At 41.6% G+C, this 21443-nt stretch overlaps 1 protein-coding gene across 1 annotated transcript in view; it reads left to right on the forward strand.

Moving 5' to 3' along the window:
• FAM185A (family with sequence similarity 185 member A) overlaps positions 1 to 21443 on the forward strand; it is a 78703-nt gene that overhangs the window by 46364 nt on the left and 10896 nt on the right. The window contains exons 5-6 of the mRNA XM_030216744.1: positions 2792 to 2833; positions 18800 to 18895. Coding sequence (XP_030072604.1) covers positions 2792 to 2833; positions 18800 to 18895 — 138 coding nt within the window. The remainder of the gene's footprint in view (positions 1 to 2791; positions 2834 to 18799; positions 18896 to 21443) is intronic.

Below are 21443 nucleotides of genomic sequence, written 5' to 3' on the forward strand. Positions count from 1 at the left end.
CTAGATTTAAAGGTGGCCAAGGATGGGGCAAGACATAGGGGCTCAGGAAGTTTATTCCAGGCGTAGGGTGCAGCGAGACAGAAGGCGCGATGTCTGGAGTTGGCAGTAGTGGAGAAGGGAACAGATAAGAAGGATTTATCCATGGAGCGGAGTGTACGGGAAGGGGTGTAGGGAAGGATGAGTGTGGAGAGATACTGGGGAGCAGCAGAGTGAGTACATTTATAGGTTAGTAGAAGAAGTTTGAACAGGATGCGAAAACGGATAGGGAGCCAGTGAAGCGACTTGAGGAGAGGGGTAGTATGAGTAAAGCGACCCTGGCAGAAGACGAGACGGGCAGCAGAGTTTTGAACCGATTGGAGAGGGGAGAGGTGACTAAGTGGGAGGCCAGCAAGAAGCAGATTGCAGTAGTCTAAACGAGAGGTGACAAGGGTGTGGATGAGGGTTTTGGTAGAGTGCTCGGAAAGAAAGGGGCGGATTTTACAGATGTTGTAAAGAAAGAAATGACAGGTCTTGGCAATCTGCTGGATATGAGCAGAGAAGGAGAGAGAACTGTAGGTGTTTATTTTTGCTCTCAAGAAGCTGCCACCCTATGCAACCACGGTGACGCTGGACCTGTTTTTATTTGAGTGACAAAAGTTTATCATGCAAAATGACTGCTATGCATGGGCGAATATCTTCATGAAGGAGGTTAATACATACCATTAAATAAATTGCTCCCCCACCCCCAAGAACAATGTTCCCGTTGTTTTTAGTCAATGCTTTATTTTCCCAAAAATACCAAATGAAGCTCCCAACTCTGTAAACACCAAAACTACTCATAATATCAGCAGATCATATTGAGTTACTAATACTTTTGACTGAAAAGAGAGTCAGGGTCTTGCTTCTTGTTCTTTTAAGTGCTCAGTAATTCTTGACATTCATAGCAGATGAGTGAAATCGCTGGTGTAGTACTGGTTCATTGTCGCTGAGAGCTCCTTAAGGTATATTCCTCTGTTAACATATTAACAGATTTAATAATATAATTATCAAATTCATCACATTCGACCTCAATATGTGAGGGAGAGGATCAGTATCCCATAGCAGTCCCCAAATTTGACTCGGTCAAGGTTTAGCAAAAAAGCATGCTTTGGAAAGAAGTCCTCTTTGCCAGGATTCTATATATGTTGCCGATCCAAGTGGTACGCCCAACTGAATTGGCTAATGAGGCAATTAGTGTAATAATTGGGTATGAATTGGCACCTATTTGATTCTATAACCATGTGCACGCAGATCTCATAGCATTGCCATGGGAGGTGCATGGGCGGTCCAGGGGTGTTCCTAAAATTTGCGTGCAATGTTATGAATACCGTGGATGTGTGTCCAAATTGGACACTGGGAACTACACCTGGATTCAGCAGGCTAAAATTCTGGTGCCCAAATTTGGGTGCAGAAATCGGTACTCGATGGTATTCTATAATGGGTACTTCTCTTTGAGTGCCCATTATAGAATAGCATTGAGGGCAGATTTTTGCGATCCATTTACTGAATCTGGTCCTTTATCTTCTGCCAAAATATTGCATTATAGGCCTTACTCTGAAATTGATTCAATAAATGCCAAACCTACAATTAAAAGGAATTCTGAAAAGGCGCATGCTAGGTAGGAGCTTTCCATAAGGGCATTTTTGGGCATCAACAGAAACACGTTATAATAGAAGTCCAGTTTGAAATATTTATTTTTCCTGCAGAATGAATAAATATTATTCATGTTCCCCCTCCCCACCCCCCACCCCCTGCTGTTTTTAGTTCACAGTTCTTTAATGGTATTTACAGAGGTTATAAAATGTTATCCATTATCGATGTTATAATTTGCAGTATACAGTTTGGCAAGGGCTCAATAGCTCTGTTTAAATTTTTGTTAATTGTGGTGGTTCTAATTCTGTTGTGCCATCCTCTGAGCCCCTGGAGTTATAAATATTTTAACTAGAAGTATGTGCGTGCTTCCAAAATTGTGCATGGTTTCTGGGGGCAGTGAGAGAGATGATAGGGAAAGCAACATGTGTAGACTGGATTATCAGTTTCTTGCCTGCATAGATTGCAGGTACTATTTACCCATGGAATCATAGGTCGCTTTCAAAGGGAAGCTTCTGCAGTAGGATCTTTTGACAATTAGCTGCAAAATCCACCGATAAAAAGTACATATGGAATATGCAACACCCCTGGGTTATTCAGGTTGCTGTCATCTATTCACAGTGTTTATAAGAGGTTTCATAGGAAAAACTAAGACAAATGTTTCAAGTGAATGCTGGCAGATATGTTAAGCTAAAATGCAAGAATCTGTGGTATGCCAAATATTGCATGTTATCAGCCTCAGAATAATTTGCTTTTCTGCAGCCAATAATATGACTTGGTTATGAATATGAAATATTGTGTTGATGCAGTTTGGATTGAATGCACAGTAACAAAGTAGATGGCATCCAATAAAGACATAAATTGCTCATTTTAGGGCTCCTTTCTACTAAGCCACAGTAGTGATTCCTGCACGATAAATGCAACGAAGTCCCTAGGAATTGAATGGGCTTTGTTGCACTTGCTGTGCCAGGAATCACTACTGTAGTTTTGAAAAAAGGAGCCCTTAGTCTGCCCAGTAAGAAGTATCTTTTATGATCATATTAAATAAGAGAAGAAGAGCAAGGGACAAACTTTTGTATTTGATTGGATTGAATAAAATTTAGAGAAAAATCGGGATAATTTGGTAAAGCTAAGAGCATGTTTAGCACAATTTTAAGCACCCTTTTTTTTCCCTCCTGAACAGGTGCTACAACTATTCAGACAAAAAGAGGAAACATAACAGTTGGTAAGTTCTTCATTAATCTTAAGCAATGACTAAGCAGCACTAACATGTGGGAGATGGTTCTTGGGCTTGGATTATACTCTTGCTGGCAGAGACTATCGGTGTTGTGTCAGTAACATTCACAGCTCCCAAATGCAGAAAGGGTATTGCAGATGTCCAGGGCCGTTTCAAGGGTAAAAGGTGCCCTAGGAGAAATTTTGAAGAGAGATAAAATAAGCATCTTGGAGAACTGGTGGAAAAAGGATAACCCAGAGGTTCCCAAATCTTGTCCTATAGGCACCCCAGCCAGTCAGGTTTTCAGGATCTCCACAATGAATATTAATAGACAGCCGAAGAGAAATAAATATGCAGTGGCCAAGGATGTCCTCACCCATGTTTGAAAAAAAATGTATTTCTTGTGTTTTGTCTTCTGTAGATTGTTCTAAGGACTTAAGTCCTGTTCGTTGTGCATTGGCTTTTTCATTCTAAACAACAGAGATTGAATGACCCCTGACGCAGGCGCTTTGTGTGGAAACATGGCCCGTGTTGGGTCAGTGGTATAAGATTGATGTACAAGACTCATGTTGTGCAATTAAAGGATTTGTCCTGCTTGTGAAGGGTCTTAGTACTTTTTTGTTTCTTGGACTTTGTGCTTTGAACCCTCTCTTTTGTTGTTAACCAACATGGTTAAAACATGAGGTGACAAAGGCTGTGCTAGCCAGAAGAACATCTTTCAAAAAAAGAAAACAGGAAATAGCCTAACTACAAGCAAGTAAAATGCAAAGTATTGAGAAAGGAAGGCAAAAGAGTTGAAAAGAAACTTGCTGTACAGGCAAAGACTCAGAAACTAGTTTGGGTACATTAGAAGCAGGGAGCCTTTGAGGGAGTCAGCTGGACCTTTAGATCTTCATGGAGTAAAAGGGCGCTCAGGAAGGACTAGGCTACAGCGGAGAGATTAAATAAATACTTTGCTTTGGTCTTTAGTGAGGAAGATGTATGAGAAGTGCCCATTACCAAAATACATAGATGTACAAATCAAAAGAACAAGTTTTCATATATTTTTTTCTTCTAACATTTTATAGTTTCAAAAAAAAAATTATTTTTTTCTAAATAATCTCTCTATATAAAACACACCTCCAACGTTCTAATGAAGCCTCACTTTCCCAACGTTCTAAAGTGAGGCGGCTGAGACCGCTTTTCGTCCATGAGTGTCTGCCCTGCCCAAGCATTAAACGTGATGACGTCGAGGGTGGAGCAATGACAACCAATGAAACGAACTAGCGACCCAGGCAGGGGGAGTGTTTCCCTACTCCTCCCCCTGCCTACGATTCAGCTGTCACTGCCCGCCCCACAGACCTTAAAACTAGCCCCTCCCCCCCAAAGCACATAGCTCCCCAGCCCCAAGATTACCCACACGCTGCCCAATACGGAGTCAGCCTTGGCATTTACAGACGGAATGCATGTCAGTCTCCGGGAAAGGACTCGCGTTCGACCACAAGAAACGGAGCCTGGGCACACTCACAAGAGTCACAATCAACCTCAAAAGGACCAAGACCATGTGCTGCGGCGCCGCTATCAGAGCCCAAGAAAGGTTCAAACAGGGGAATGCACAGCTTGACGCCCAGCAATGGCGCACGCCTCCACACCCACAGCTGATTCAAAATTCGCTGTCCACACATGGAGGAAGGTTCAATGGCCCCAGCAACCGAACAAGACCCGAATTACAGCAGCGGAGCACGCCCATCTGCCGGCCCCAAACAAAGAATTCAGTATAGAAGCAGCAAAAGACAAACAGCTCTCCCAAGCCTGCCAAAAATAACGACACTGTCTCCAAAATACATCCAGGACCAGCTCAAGCACAAACATGACTGTGTGAGAGAAAGAAGAGGGAGGGGGAGGGGTCCTGAGACATGACAGAAGGGGGGGAGGGGTCCACACAGAGGGAGGGGGGAGGTATCTCTGGCACACACACAGTGTCTCTCTCAATCTCATACACTGACCACAACACACTCTGTCTCACACTGTGTCACATTCACATACTCTCATTCTCTCACAGACACTCTCACACCCACAATCACTCTCACACACACTCTCTCAAACATACACACACCCAGGAAACCCTTGCTAGCGCCTGTTCATTTGTGTCAGAAACGGGCCTTTTTTACTAGTGTGAATCTAGTATCTGAAAATGTATACGTCCATTAAACATCAAATCCTACACATTCTTTGCAAAGAAATTAAGGGGATCTTTTACTTAGGTGTGGTAGTGTTTTTAGCTTGTGCTAATCGTTGAGATGCCCATATGGGCGTCTCAGTGTTTAGCGCCAGCTGATTTTTAGCGCACTTTAATAAAAGACCCCCTAAATGAGCCACTGTGGTACAAATATGCTAAAAAAAACTGTGCTCATTTATAAAAGCCTAGAGGTCTGAATCGGGAGGTGGAGTGGGATCAATAGGTAAGAGAGAGAGATGATACCTCATTTTGATTGGTTTGTGGATTTTCAGACTGGACTTCATTATGTTAGTTCTCCTAGGGGAAGTATATATATATATACTTGACGTTTTTTGTGCCGCTGTTGACGCGCGGACAGTTGGAGTTCCTGGCGGTGAGCAGCTGTTTTCTATATGTTTAATTTTGAGTATTTTTGAACATCTGTAGCTGATATGAATTAGTTTTGTACGTTTTGAAGTATGAATGTGGAGATTGTGAATGGTATTTATTTCCACTGTGTATTTTGTAGGATATGTTTATATTATATTTCCTCCTGAAGGAGCATACGTGAAACTCAAGGCTGAGTTGAGGAAATGAAAGAGTAGTTATAATGAGGCTTTTTTGATTTGTGTTTTTGTATTCTGGAAGAAATGGATTTTTGGGACTGAGCTGCTGATTCATTTTGCGAATTTGGGATGATTTAGGATTTTCATTGAGCTGTTTATGTATACCACACGCACTAATCTGGACTATAAGATATGTAAAATTTTATAATGACTTTTCATCTGTTCAGTATGTTATTAGTGTGATCGTAGCATGAATGCAAATAACGGGGAGTAAGTAGATGATTTACGTTTTGAGAATTATGTATTAGTATTGATATTGTAATATTGTTTTTTGCCCTAATTCTGCATCATGTGTTTGGATGCATAGAGAACAAGATTGGTCACTGCACGAATGAACTGAGCACTTTTCACAATCACTACGTATTTTATTATCATTATTATTGGTATACATGAGTATGAGTGTGATATAGGAGTGTTTTAGTATAAAGGTTCTGTACTTGTGAATTGAAGTTAAAATTTAATGCCAAGAAGTGCAGAGTGATGTAGTTGGGGTGCAGAAATCCAAAGGAGAAGTACCAGATAGGAGGAGAGAGATTAATAAGCGCATATCTCAGGAGAGAGACCTCGGGGTGGTGGTGTCTGGGGATCTTAAGGTGACGAAACAATGTGACAAGGTGGTGGCTAAAGCCAGAAGGATGCCAGGCTGCATAAAGAGGGGTATAACCAGCAGAAGAAAGGAGGTGTTGATGCCCCACTTTGGAGTATTGTGCTCAGTTTTGGAGGCCGTATCTTGCTGAGGACATAAATAGACTTGAAGCGGTTCAGCGAAAAGCGACCAAAATGGTTTGGGGTTTGAGTCGTAAGACATATAAGGAGAGATTTGAGGAGCTGAATGAGTATATCCTGGAAAGACAGGGATGATATGATACAGACATTCAAATATTTGAAAGATATAGTAATTTACAAACAAACCTTTTCCAGAGACGGGAAGATGTTAGAACCTAGAGGACATGAATTCAGGTTGCAGTGGGGGCCAACTCAGGAATAATGTCAGGAGGTGGTGAAGATGAAAATGATAACGGAATTCAAAACTTCATTGGATAATCATAAAGGAATCCTGTATAGAAAGTGTGAAACCAAATCAGCTTAACACCATTAATTGGGAAGGGAACCCAGTGCTGGGAAAACTTCTAAGGTCTGTGCCCTGATTGTGTCTGGACAGATTCTGCTTCCGTAATTGGAGAACAAGGCCAGGGCTGGGCAGACTTCTATGGTCTGTGCCCTGAAAATGGCGAGGACAAATCAATTCAAGTATACGTATTATACCTTACACTGAATTTATCTTTTTGGGCTGACTGGATGGACCGTACAGGTATTTATCTGCCATCATCTACTATGTTATTATGTTAAACTATGTGCACATATTAGGGACATGCCCAAATTTGTGTGCAATTAGGGGAGAGAGAATCTCCTCTCCTTACTGGACCTTCCAAGGAATTTGGAAACTTCTACAGTTGTTATTGTAAGGCTACTATGGCGAATCTAGCAGGTTCCTTGAGGGGTATAATAGAGAGGGGATTAAGGTTTTTAGTTTATATATTTGTAATGATAGAACATCAGTGTTGTAGGCATTGATATGAAAACGCACACACTGAATCCTCAGACCTTCTCACTTTGGCTTTTGACAGAACTACAACAGATTACTGAAATGTTATATTCCATATCATCATGCTGATCAATCCATAGACTGGTGGGTTGTGTCCATCTACCAGCAGGTGGAGATAGAGAGCAATCCTTTGCCTCCCTATATGTGGTCATGTGCTGCCGGAAACTCCTCAGTATGGATTCTTCAAGAGTTGAGACGAATTTGTGTTACAGTGAGCTGCTGCATTCCTCTCCCCTCCGTTTTACGGGGCTGGATTGAGACTTAAATTCTGCCGGCGCTCCCTCCCGCTTCGTGCGGCAGTAGGGCAGCTTTGTACCCCTCCCGCTTCGGCGGTGTTAGGGTCAGTCAGCTCCTCCCGCGGTTGCGGTTGCAGGATAAGCCAGATCCCCCCGCATCGGCGGGTGTGGTGTCCCTCCCCCGCTCCGCGGGGATGAGCTGGACGGATTCCCCTCCCCCACTTGTGTGGGGATGAGCTGGGTTAATTCCCCTCCCCCGTTTCGGCGGTGGTGAGCTGGGCAGAGTGTCCCTTTGTGGGTGTAATTCTCTAAGTGCTGAGTCCTGCGGATGGAGCTTGGATATCAACATACTGAGGAGTTTCCGGCAGCACATGACCACATATAGGGAGGCAAAGGATTGCTCTCTATCTCCACCTGCTGGTAGATGGACACAACCCACCAGTCTATGGATTGATCAGCTATGATTAATGGAAAGAAAATTATCAGGTATGATACATAATTTTACCTTTTGATATTTATAGCAGCAGAAATCTCTCCCAGCTTTAGAATCATGTGGTCAAATCTATTTTTTTTGCTTCTGCCACAGACCATCTGGCAACTAGATTTATGTCATACTGATACGTTTTTCAGATACTTTTTCCTGTAAGCTTAATCATATTTTGAAGACTCTTTTGTTTGAGAACTATTTGTCATTGGGTTAGGTAGAATTTTTTTTCTTTGATTTATGCTACCTCTTATAAACCAGGTCTGTGATTGCATTAAATATATTGTTAAGTTGCAATTGAAAATATGAAACAGCTAAAGATTTATTTAAATACCTTCAGCACAATAGTAAGATTTTTGTCTTAGATGAAGTAATTCCTCTGTGTAATTGATTTGCATGTGTCATGAATATACCTTATTAAAAAAACATGACAGAGAAGGGTGGTTTAATAAAAAATGCAATTTCTCAAAACTTAGGGGATAAGGGTAGTACAGCAACAGATTAAAAGTGTGCACACCCATTTGGGCTACATAAATGTGAGAGAGCATCTTCTATAGGACTGCTTTTGGACCTCGGACCTACTAAATACTACTTTGTTTCTGGTCCACAAATAAAAACAGTATAATACACGTGAAAACATTACACCTTATGCTATTAGAACTGGAAAACATGGACTAAATCTTTGAAACTTTCAATCATCATATTTAAGCTTTCAAAGTGCCCAAATGTAAATGCTTAGATTTTAGCTCATTCCATTTGTGAGGTTATAAACTGATAGATCACTGACTATAGTAAATTGCAAGTGATTTTTTAATATCTATATAATACATATAGATATAAAATATGTGATTTTTAAAAATTTCATCTCAGAAATTAATGTCCAAGTGAAAAATTAATGAAATTACATCACAACTTTAAAACTTTAATTGTATCATTTGAATTCATAAACCATTAACAAATATCTTAAAACTGGAGCATCAACAAACCCCCATGAAAGCTGTTGAAGGGGTTTACTAATGGATGTTTGAGCAACAGAGAGAGTAAGGAGCCCTTTTACTAAGCTGCGCTAAAAATTGACCTGCGCTATCACTAGCATGGGGCTTTCCTGTGCACTGAGGCTATTTTTGGCATGGCTGTAAAATGTCAGCATTTTCCATTTACTCCATTAATTGCCATGCGCTAATTTCTCCCTTAGTGCATGGCCATTATCACCATTATGTAGGCTTTAAGGGCTCCCGTGCTATCGGTTAGCATGTGGCGATTTAGCTGTACTAACCAGTAGTGCAGGGCACACTTACTCTCCTCCTCCCCAGCGCTAAAACTATTTTCTATTTTTGAGTTTGTGGGTAGCGCATGCCGAACACAAAACTACAGCAGGGCACCTGAACACACCCCATGATTGTGTGTTTTGCTGTATGGTAAGCACGCATTAGTGTTTACCACAGCTTAATAAAAGGGCTCCTAAGTTTGCTGGGCAGGAAAAGTGCAGTTCTAGTTACCATATTAGTCCTGGAGATAACTAGAGTTTTAGTAGTTTGTGTGATACCTTTTAAGGACCAACAAGAAAGATGTGATCAAACTAAGTGGTGAATTCCTGGCCCCAAGCCTACCAAACTTTTAAGCTTGCTTAGTGCATCAGCACAGGATTGTGGACCTTGGAACAAAGTTTATTTCGTGGGAGCTGCACTGAGATGTTGAAAAGGTTCTAAATGCCAACACCTTGAGCCAGTCATGAAGAGGAGTTGGGCATCAGCTTTATAAATAAACATGGTAGAGGGTTTGAGACAGCCTTTCAGAAAGGAAAAATCACAAGTGAGAGGTAGATTTATTGGGATGCTACAAGCTGTTTTGCTACAGCAGCATGAGTACATATGTGCTAACCCTTTTTCTTGTACTTCAGTATGTCTTTTCAGCTAAGGGGCCAGGGAAAAAAAATGTGCCCGGTATTCAGCCTCTAAAACTGTTTGGCTCCTGTTACCCATCCTTTTGGACTGCTGCACATTTCCACAATAAGAGATACTGGAGTGCAGGAGTGGCCTAGAGGTTAAAGCAGTGAACTGAGAAATGGGAATCAAGGTTCAAATCCCGCATGTTCTGCTGATGCCATGTGTGACTGAGGGCAAGTCGCTTAACTTTCTCTTCAAGTACAAACTTAGATTGTTGAATTATTAGGAAAAGAATGGAAAACAAAAATGAGACTGTTATAATGCCTTTGTGTCACTCCATGGTGCAACTGCACCTCGAATACTATGGGGTTCAATTTCAAAAGAGAGAACAATGTCCAAAAAGGGACATAAGTCTGCATTTGGACGTTTATCTCACAAAAACATCCAAATCAGTATTTTCAAAACCTCTTTTTAGACGTTTTTCTCTGAAGTCCTTCGGAAGGACGTCTAAATCTCAAGGGGGCGTATCGGGGGCGTGTTCAAGGCGGGACTTGGGCGTTCCTAAGACTTAGACACCTTTCAGCTACAATGGAACAAAACAAAAACGTCCAAGACTAAAACTTAGATATTTTGAGCTAGACCTGTTTTTATTACGAGTAACTATGAAGGCAGATCACAATCACTTTTCTAAGGACCATATATCAGCTACATCAAATTTCAACAGTCCCAGATATTCACTTTTCTCTTGTCTCCCCCTAATTTCTTCACCAAAACAGTTCTTTAATCATGTTCTTAGAAAGCTTTTTCCACCCTTGCCTCAGTGGTGCTTAATTGTCCAACAATGACTTTTGGCAATCATATTAGCACTCAAATCTTCATAGGCTTAATCTTTATATTTAAATATGTTTAATGTACTTATCTTTTCAGCATTTTCAAACATGGGGACTCAAACACTGCCCGACATGCATGTTTCGCCACCTGGCTGTATCAAGGGCTTCCCCTATAGAGCAATAAACAATTAGCATCTCAGCCATAGAGTGGGAAAGATAACAATTCTACCTCCCCTCCCCACAGCATTTTCTACCCAAACATATCATTATTACCCTTATGCCGTTCAACCGTCACCTCGACAACATTACTTAGGAAAACTTCCTGTCAAGATGGCCACGGCGTCTTATCTAAACCTATTTAAAGGATCGTCATCATGACGTATCCAGGAACCCCAGCTCCCATTGGACAGAATCGAAAACTATGAGCATTGACCTTTAAATTAAGGAACTCCACTCTAATTCAGCATTTAAAACTCGTGGACTTACAGTATTTAACCAATAAATATACCATTGTTCACAAAAAGGTGCCCCAAATGAGATGACAACTGGAGGGAATCAGGGATGACCTCCCCTTACTCCCTCAGTGGTCACTAACCCCCTCCCACCCCCAAAAATTGTGATGAAGAACTTTGCTTGCCAGCCTCTACACCAACGTCAGATGTCATACTCGGGTCCATTACAGCAGCATGCAGGTCCCTGGAGTAGTTTAATAGTAGGTGCAGTGCACTTCAGACAGGTGGACCCAGGCTCCTACCTCCCCCTACCTGTTACACTTGTGGAGGAAACTGTGAGCCCTCCAAAACTCACCAGAAACCCACTGTACCCGCATATAGGTGCCCCCTTCACCCGTAAGGGCTATGATAGTGGTGTACAGTTGGGGGTAGTGGGTTTGGGGTACGTTTTGGGGGGCTCAGCACACAAGGTAAGGGAGCAATGGTCAGATGTGTACCTGGGAGCATTTTATGAAGTCCACTGCAGTTCCCCCTAATGCTGTCCTGGGATGTCAGGGGGACCAGTGTACTAAAAATTCTGGCTCCTCCTACATCCCAATGGCTTGATTTTGGACGTTTTGCACTTGGACATTTTTTTTTTTTTTTTTCCGAAAATGGCCCGAAGAAAAAAAAAACATCCAAATCACAATACGTCCGTAGTATTTTCGAACACAAAAGATAGACGTCTATCTTTTTTGAAAATGACCTTTCGTGTTCAGAATTTGGACGTTTTTGTAAAACGTCCAAATTCTGATTTTAGATGTTCTATCAAAAATGCCTCTCTATGTGCAATTCTGGTCACCGTATCTCAAAAAAGATATAACGAAATTAGAAAGGGTACAGAGAAGAGCAATGAAAATAATAAAGGGAATGGGATGACTTTCCTAAGAGGAAAGGCTAAAGCAGCTTGGAGAAGAGAAGGCTGAGGGAAGAAATAATAGAGGTCTATAAAATGCTGAGAGGAGTGAAACGGGTAGACGTGAATTGCTTGTTTAGTCTTTCCAAAAATACTAGGACTAGGGCATGCAATTAAGCTACTAAATAGTAAATTTAAAACAAACCAGAGAAAATATTTCGTTATTCAATGTGAAATTAAACTCTGGAATTCATTGCTAGATAATGTGTTAGCTTAGCAGGGTTTAAAAAAAGGTTTGGATAATTTCCTAAAAGAAAAGTCCGTATGCCATTATTAAGATGCACTTGGGAAAATCAACTGCTTATTTCTACGATAAGCTGCAAAAAAAATCTGTTTTATTCTTTTGGAATTTTGCCAGGTATTTGTGACCTGATTTGGCCACTGTTGCAAACAGGATACTGGGCTTGATGGACCTTAGGTCTGTTCCACTACAGCAACGCTTATGTTATGTTCTTGGGTTCTAAGGAAAAGCTGACAAAACTACTACTATATTTCTCTGGTTGTATAGACTATGTTGTTTTGTGACATGCCAAGCAATTATCTCTTTAGTTAAAATTATCCAAACATCAGTCCAAGTTTTATAAAATAGAAATGGATTGAATTAGAAAACAAATGTATTATGTCTGGCAACTCTTCAGGCTTACCTCAACTTGTGCAAAGACAATTATTTCCTGTCAAATGGACAAAACTCGATGCTCCAACTTTAGAGGAAGGATGTTAGACAAAGCCACCTCTGAGGGACTTGTGTGTTTTGGAGGCCCGTAGGAAAACATTGGAAACAGACATGTTGCTATATCCTGCCCTTTATTCGGTGATGAAAATGGGATTTCTTGCCTGTGAGAAGATTGTATTCTGCTGTTCAGTTCTAATGCCTGTTTTAATGTTTCTTATTGATCCTGCTTTCTTTTACCCCCACACTTCTTATTTGTTTATTTTACTACACTTCATACATTTAAAATCCCTTTTTTATTTATCTGGAAATTGCAGTCATCAATTCAAGAAACGTTTCAGTGAAAACGGTTTCATCTCCCTTGCCCCACCCTCTCAGTGCTTGGATTTATTAGGATTTATTTACTGCCTTTTTGAGATTTGGATTTGGATTGAATGTGTTGACCAAGTGAACAGTCTTTTACAGCTCCATATAAAAATATAATTACCTGGTTTCCATGCCCTTCTGTTCTCTGTTTTTAATGCAAGTTTTTCAAATGCTGCAGCCTCCATAATTGGTCACTAGTTTGAGAAATAATATCCTGAACTGTATTATTTCATTCCTCAGATTGAAAGGGGTTCACAGCTATTAGCAGCACCCTGTTTTTATTGTTTCCTTGAGCGGAAAGCCCTACGTATTGAACCTCCTCCCAGTATGAGTGGCTGGCCAGATGTGTCCAGCACCTCTGTGTTTGGATGCCTGTTGCCTTTGGTGAACCTCTTCTGCTGTAGTCTTTCAGCAGGTGTTGTCTGGGTCAGCATCATTTGGCTTTCTAGTATCCTTTCTATCCCCAAGGCCCTCGACGGGAATTTTTTTTTGTAATCATCCCTCTTTGCTGATTGCTTTTACTGCTGTAACTAAAGATGTGCTAAGTTTCTGGTTTATGAATTATTATCCATGTTCCAGGATTATTGTTCTATGCTGTGGGACAGTGCATTTCCGAGTTTGGCCTGCTGTTACTGATGGAAACCAGAAAGGTGGGGGTGTTGGCACTGGATACCACGTTTCCTCCCAGGGGCCATCACATGACTATATTCTGTTGCTTTTTTTTGTCAAACTGCCCAATCTCGCTGATTATCTTCAGTCTTATTTTTGTATGTGGGTTTCAGAAGTCAAAATTTGCCACATTCTGTCACATTGCTCTTTATGCGCAGATGCGCACTACATAATGAAACTGAGGAGCCTGTTTTGTTACTTTTTCACTTACATTGCCAATAGGGTCTTCTGATTAAAAAAGAAAAAAAATCATAGTGGAAAGCGGGAGGCAATTCAACCAGCTGTTGTTGATCCCCATTAGACTCTTCCAATTTGATGCACCCTATCACAGCAATATAATTTATACCCTGGTATCACAGTGTCCCATTGGTTATCCTCCTTCCACCAGGTCTCTGAGATGTCTGTTATATGTACCTCTCTTCTTTCTGTGCTATGCACTTTTAATTTTCCCTTTTTTAGGCTTCTAGCATTTGTGTGCAGACATTTCAAAGTGTGTGTTTGGTTTGTATCTACAAACTGTTTAGCAGTTAATATATAGTTTGAAATCTTATATCTGTTCTCTTCCCTTAAAAGTGCCCGGCTTACTTTTGCCTTTTGCTTTTATTGCAGGCTCTCTATTGGAATACATTAACTTCCAATTTTGATAGTATTCTTCAAATGATATCTTACTTTGAACCATGTGCTAAGAAGTTAGGGATACCTAAACTAATTTAAAAGGTCTTAAGTTTTCTTTGTTTATTTTATGCTGTTGTGTTTCCTTTTCACAGAACTGTAAATAATTTTTTTTTATGGTTAATCACTTGCTGATAAAAATACTTGTGGTGACAAATTTCTCTCATCCTCTTAATTGGAATAATTGAGTATAAATTAAATTAAGAGATGGCCCCAGGATGAGTAGGAGTTGCTGGGAGGGAGGGGAATGTGGAAAAACATAGTAACATAGTAGATGACAACAGATAAAGACCTGTACGGTCCATCCAGTCTGCCCAACAACATAACCTCATAGGCCAAACTGAGGCAAAAGAATTTAAGACCCTCTAATCAATCTAATTCCTACTTTTAATGTCCTAGGGCTGTAGCAAGTAATGGTAAACTAGGACAAAAGACTATGGGGCCTTTTACTAAGGTGCGCTGAAAAATGGCTTGTGCTGGTGTAGACGCGTGTATTGGATGCACGCAGGTCCATTTTTCAGTGCACCTGCAAAAAAGTCCCTTCTTTTTTTTTTTTTTTTGCTGAAAATGGATGTGCAGCAAAATAAAAATTGGCACGTGTCCATTTTGGGCCTGAGACCTTACCGCCACCTGTTGACTTAGCGGTAAAGTCTCATGCATTAACAGGCAGTAATAGTCAGCATGCGTACACTGCTGATTACTGCCCGGTTAGCGCCACATGCCACGTGCCAGAAATTTCCAAATGCGCGCATGCACCTACGCGACTTAGTAAAAGGGCCCCAATGAGAATTAATGCTTTAGATAAATGAGGAGAGGATTAAGGGGGGTAAGAGAGGTCTGTTGTAGTATTTGTGATCATGTGATTTTTTTTTTTTAAGTGCAAAAATGGGGCTGTATTGGATAAAAGTTTAGGAACCACTGTTCTAGAGAAGAGGAAGGACAGAGGAGATGTGATAGACTTTAACTACTTGAAAGGTATTACAGAACAAACAAGCCTTTTTCAAATGAAGTGTCGCTGTAGAACTAGTGGACATAATATGATGTTTCAGGGAGATAGAATGAAAACCAACCTCAGAAAAAAAACATTTTTTATGGAAAACGTGGTGGATAGTGGAATGCTATCCTGAAGGAGGTGGTGGAGGCAAAACTGTCCTGGAATTCAAAAAGGATTGGGAAAACATAGTAGATCCCTAAAGGACAAAAGGATGGAGACCAAGAATGAAGCACCTCTAGCTGTAAAGTGATTGCTGTGCTTAACCTAACAAACCATGTAATGTGTGACAGGTACTGCCCTCGCAATCCTATTGGACAGACTGGATGGATCATGCTGATTTTTATCTGCTGTCAGCTGATATTTTTTTGTGTTATCTCACTGTGAAAGGTTGGTAGGCACTTATCCTAAATGGCTCATGACTGCTGTTGTAAAAAGGACCTCCATCAAATATTGAGTCAAAGAGTTTGTCTCGATGCAATCAAGACTTACTACTACTACTATTTAACATTTCTAAAGCGCTACTAGGACTACGCAGCGCTGTACAGTTTAACAAAGAAGGATAGTCCCTGCTCAAAGAAGCTTACAATCTAAAGGACGAAATGTCAAGTTGGGGCAGTCAAGATTTCCTGAATAGAGGTAAAGTGGTTAGGTGCCGAAGGTGACATTGAAGAGGTGGGCTTTGAGCAAGGATTTGAAGATGGGCAGGGAGGGGGCTTGGCGTATGGGTTCAGGGAGTTTATTCCAAGCATAGGGTGAGGCGAGGCAGAAAGGGCGGAGCCTGGAGTTGGCGGTGGTGGAGAAGGGTGCTGGTCTCTTACACTTAATTCTCCAATATTTCAATAATAGCTCTTTCATATTGAACAAGTCTGTTGTGTAGATCAGTGAAACAAACTCCTACTTTTAATGCGTTTTGAATTTTTTTGATAGAATGTGAAGATGTAGAACGCTGTGAAGACCTTTACAAGGCATTATAGTCTTAACTTGGGTTACTTTTGAGCATACCTAAGCGTCTGTGTTAGGTTTTATAACTTTTGTGGCTCCACAAGTTTTTCTAATGCTTTTCTTTTGCAGCATAGATGCTAAAAACCACACCCCTGCCTATGCCATAGATATGAAACCCCCCAAATGGGGGAAGATGGCCTCTTTTGCTCCTTCCAATCTTGATTTAATACCTACTTTCATGTGGCTTGTTTTGGCAGTTGCTATGCAAATTGTTTGTTTGGTTCCTACACTAAAAGAATTACCAGGAAATCATATGCATGCCTAAAAGGATTGTACCTCTATTAAATACTCTATAAAGTGTGCTAATAAAATGCAGACTGGCGCATTCTGTCACTGCTGGGTCAGCTAGACACATTCTTTTCTATTATGGCCTTGTGACTGGCCCACACAGTTGAACTGCTCTAGCAAAAGCAACACTTCTTATATTGAATTGCAGAAGCTGCTAAACCAGCTCGTTTCACAAGGGAATGATTAGAATGCTATGTTTAACAAAAACCTTCTTCATAATGAAGTGAAAATGAGTCCTAAAATGTAGTTTAATTTATTGAGCACTTGGTTGTATTACATATAATGAAGCTTTGGCTCTTCAATGGAAGAATTTAGGAGCAGCCTAATGGTTACAGCAGTGGGCTGAGAATGAGGGAACCAGAGTTCAAGTCCCACTGATGCTTCTTGTGATCTTGGGCAAGTAACTTAAGCCTCAGTTGCCTCTGGTACAAACTAACCCTCCTGAGACAGGGAAATGCCTATTGTACCCAAATATATTTCGCATTGAGCTACTGTTGAAAAGGCACAAGCTAAGTCTAAATCTAAATTGGGAAGTAGCTGCACTTATTTAAGGAGCGAAGCATGGGACATGGACAAAAGCTGTGATGTTAGATTCAGCTTTTAATTTCTATCTGGTATTGTTATCAATAGAAATCAAACAAAATAAAACATGGAAAAGAAAATAAGATGATACCTTTTTTATTGGACATAACTTAATACATTTCTTGATTAGCTTTCGAAGGTTGCCCTTCTTCGTCAGATCGGAAATAAGCAAATGTGCTAGCTGACAGTGTATATAAGTGAAAACATTCAAGCATTACTATGACAGTCTGACAGGGTGGGAGGATGGGGGTGGGTCGGAGGTATGCATGGGGACATCAAAGCATATCATTGATATTCTAACAGGATGGGTGTGGATAGGTGAGGGGTGGGGTGATCAACAGAGACATACAGCTTTATGGTTTATAATGGGCTAGGAACCCCAGATCCTTGTTAAGTCCTTCTGTTGGGTGTTAAAATATTCAATCATTCTGGTATTGTGCAACTACGGTAACCACTCACATAGGCCTTATCGGACAAGCTACACAGGCCTACTTGAGGGCCAGATGTTAAGAGTGATCTAGTATAGGAAAGGAAGATGTACGGACTGTAAGCTAATTTCTAATCTTGTATGCTCATTTACACAAATTTCAAAGTGTTAAGGAGGAAAACAAGAAAAACTCTTGCTCTGAGCCTGGCACCTTAAATGTATCCCTAACAGATTGGTGAGAAATAACTAGAACCACTTTTTTTGTTGTTTTGTTACATTTGTACCCCGCGCTTTCCCACTCATGGCAGGCTCTATGCGGCGGGCAATGGAGGGTTAAGTGACTTGCCCAGAGTCACAAGGAGCAGCCTGTGCCGGGAATTGAACTCAGTTCCTCCGTTCCCCAGGACCAAAGTCCACCACCCTAACCACTAGGCCACTCCTCCGCTTTGACTTGTGTGGGAAAACTAAGTGGTATATCAAGCTTAATAAACGATAAGTGACATATTAGATGTGCTATCTGGTCTTTTTCTACTGTCATTTGCTATGTCACTTGTTCAGTTATGAGATAGCAGAAGAATTTATTGGTTATCTTTTGGAATTCTGCCATGAAATGGATCCATTTTAAAACTAGTCAGGCATTGTACAGAAGCTATTTTACATGCTGTTAAAGGGTTTCTAATTCACTGCTCAAGTTTATGATATGACTGCAATGCTAAAAATGTTATATTTTGTCATGTCCCCTCTTCCAAGTCATAACATAGTAGACGACGGCAGAAAAAGACCTGCACGGTCCATCTAGTCTGCCCAACAATTTAAACTCATATGTTCTACTTTATGTGTATACCTGACCTTGATTTGTTTCTGCCATTTTCAGGGCACAGACCATAGAAGTCTGCCCAGAACAAGGCCCACCTCCCAACCACCAGCCCTGCCTCCCCCCACCGGCTCTTCTGTCACCAACATTCTGTAGTTTAGCCTTGAGTATATGTAGTAAAGTCAATATCTCTGATCACTTTTTATGGGTTTGTTACAGATTCATCTGATGGATGTCTGACTGCTTCTACACACCAAGGGGCTATAGATGTTTGTATTGGCCAAATAGAAAAAGTAGCTCTCAAGTCCCAGGAAGGTAAGTGGAGTTGGTTGGCTTTTAACGCATACATATATGTTGCCCGATGATTTTAACATTTTTTTCACCCTGGAAATAATTGGTAAAGTTACCCAGTCAAAGTAATAAAAAAAATATTTCTGGATATATATTCATTTGCTTCACATCATTGGAAATGATGCTGGCCTGTTAACTCAGCAGATGGAAGAAATACATTTTTGTTTTATAGAGCCATTGAAAAAGCTCCACTTCTTTTCTAGGCTTCGTATTGAGTATGCTCTTTTGGAGTCCTTCACAGTTCTTGGGCTCTGGAGGTGGTATTGCAATATAGAGTAGGCCAGCAGATTAACACTGATGGATTGTGTGACTCTAGGAGTTTGCAAACTTGAGAGCAGTGGCGTAGCAAGGGGGTGGAGGGGTGGGAGGGGCGGTCCGCCCTGGGTGTCAGCACGGGGGGGGGGGGGGTGCTCCCTGCCAGCTCCCCCCCCCCCCCGGGTGCAGCACGATGATACCCCCCCTCGGCGCATCAACACGCCCCTCCCCCCGACCCAGTGCCAACCCTCCTCAGCTCCCTCCAACCAGCTCCCGCACCCTACCTTTAAAGAAATTTCGGAAGCCGTGGAGAGGCGAGGCACAGCGCCTCGCGCTTGCATGTAAAAGAAGCGTGGATCGTCATCGGGCCTTCCCTCATGCTGTCTGTCCCGCCCTCCGCTGATGCAACTTCCTATTTCCGCAAGGGCAGGACAGACAGCGTGAGGGAAGGCCCGATGACGATCCATGCTTTTTTTTACATTCAGGCGCAAGGCGCTGCGCCTCGCCTCTCCACGGCTTCCGAAATTTCTTTAAAGATAGGGTGCGGGAGCTGAGTAGAGGAAGGCACTGGGTCGGGGGGGGGGGGGGGTTGATGTGCCGAGGGGGGGTGTCATCGTGCTGCACTCGGGGGGGGGGGGGTGCAACGGCGAACCGCCCCGGGTGGCAGCCCTCCTTGCTATGCCACTGCTTGAGAGGGCTAGGATTTAGAACCGTTTCAAATTAGCTGTATACTGTTCACTCCAATTGGCTGTCCTTTTTCTTTCACAGTTCAACAAGAGGTTTTGCCTGCTTGTAGTTTCCTAACTATTGATTATATTGTTTTCACCTTGTATTAGTGCTTCTGAATTTTTATATTTTTACTCTGTTAAAATGTGGTTTAACTGGATAAATCTCTGTCTAAAAATCTGGTGCCCTTACAGGCTGAATTAGGCTGGACAAATTGACAGAAATAGCAAATTTAGCCAGACAAAAAAAAAAAAATACCAGGACTAAGTTTGGGGGCATGTTAGGCATGGGTTTAAAAATTTAGCTAGTTCAGTGCTAACCTGCTAAGTGTAGCTGGGGAACTGAGCCACTATAAAAGCAACTAGTCAGAATTTGAGTAGTTAGATTTAGACAGGTGTTCAGAGGAGTGAGATCTGCATAAACAAAGATTCTTACCAGTAAATATTTGTATGAAATTAGACATCCCTCGGAGCAGCTTTTGGGGAGGCAGTTTTCTAAAGGCACATACAGTAGTTTATAAAAGCAACATATGTAGCTATGTGGTTTCCCTGCCTAAGTGCCTTTATGAAACATATGTCCTGTTTTTGCACCTTTCGTTTGGATTTGATTCTATTAAAGTAGAGTCTTGATTATTCGACGTAAATGGGACCAGCTCGTTGTTGGAGAAGTGAAAAGTTGGTTAATATGGAAAACAATGTTTACTTATAAAATGTTTACTAATGTAACCCTGTAGGTTAGAATATGTTTTTAAATAAAAATACCTGGTCAACAGGATCGGGTCCGGGTGGTCTGGGTCTTGAATCAGGATCGGCAGTGACATTGCCACGGCTGAAAGTAGCAGGGAAGGTCCTCTGGTCTGAGCCTGGGCAGGACCGAAAGAGGCTCACGGTTGAGGATTGTCTCGGTAAATTAGCCCATTTCCATTCAGGCCCGACTCCTGACCTCCTCAGCACATGTTCAGGATTATCACGCATGCACAACAGAAACCTCGAGCAGGCCAAACACAGCCTGCCTCTCACACTCCCAAGACATGTGCTCAGTCTGCCCGGACTCCTCAGGTGCCACGTCAGTGTGGCCCAATGCTGCTTGTTGGTACTCCAGCACCCTCGGCAGCCCTCAACCGTGTGCCTCTTCAGCCCTGATCCTGCCCAGACTTGGACCACTGGAACTTCCTGCTACCGTGGCGGGTTTGTGGCCTCAAGGACTGGAGTTTGAGACCCTTGATCTCTCTGCTCATTGTACCTGATAATCTTAATTATACTCATGAAAAGTACATTGCATAAATTTCTTTATTGTTTTTAACTTAAATCCAAACTTCCATAGACTCCAATGAATACTTTGTGACCACTAGGTTATAGTGTTATACGCTAAGTTACAGCTTGCTGCTTTCAGTGTTTTTCCCAATCTGACGTGATTTTGAACCTCTTTTTCAGGAGAATTTCTCCTCTTTGTATGCAAGCTCGTTATGCACTTGCCTGGGATTATCTCACTATTTTTTTCCACCTTTATAAATGCTGGGGTTGATATTTGA

This window comes from Microcaecilia unicolor, chromosome 10, assembly GCF_901765095.1.
Source record: "Microcaecilia unicolor chromosome 10, aMicUni1.1, whole genome shotgun sequence".
Lineage (NCBI taxonomy): Eukaryota > Metazoa > Chordata > Amphibia > Gymnophiona > Siphonopidae > Microcaecilia > Microcaecilia unicolor.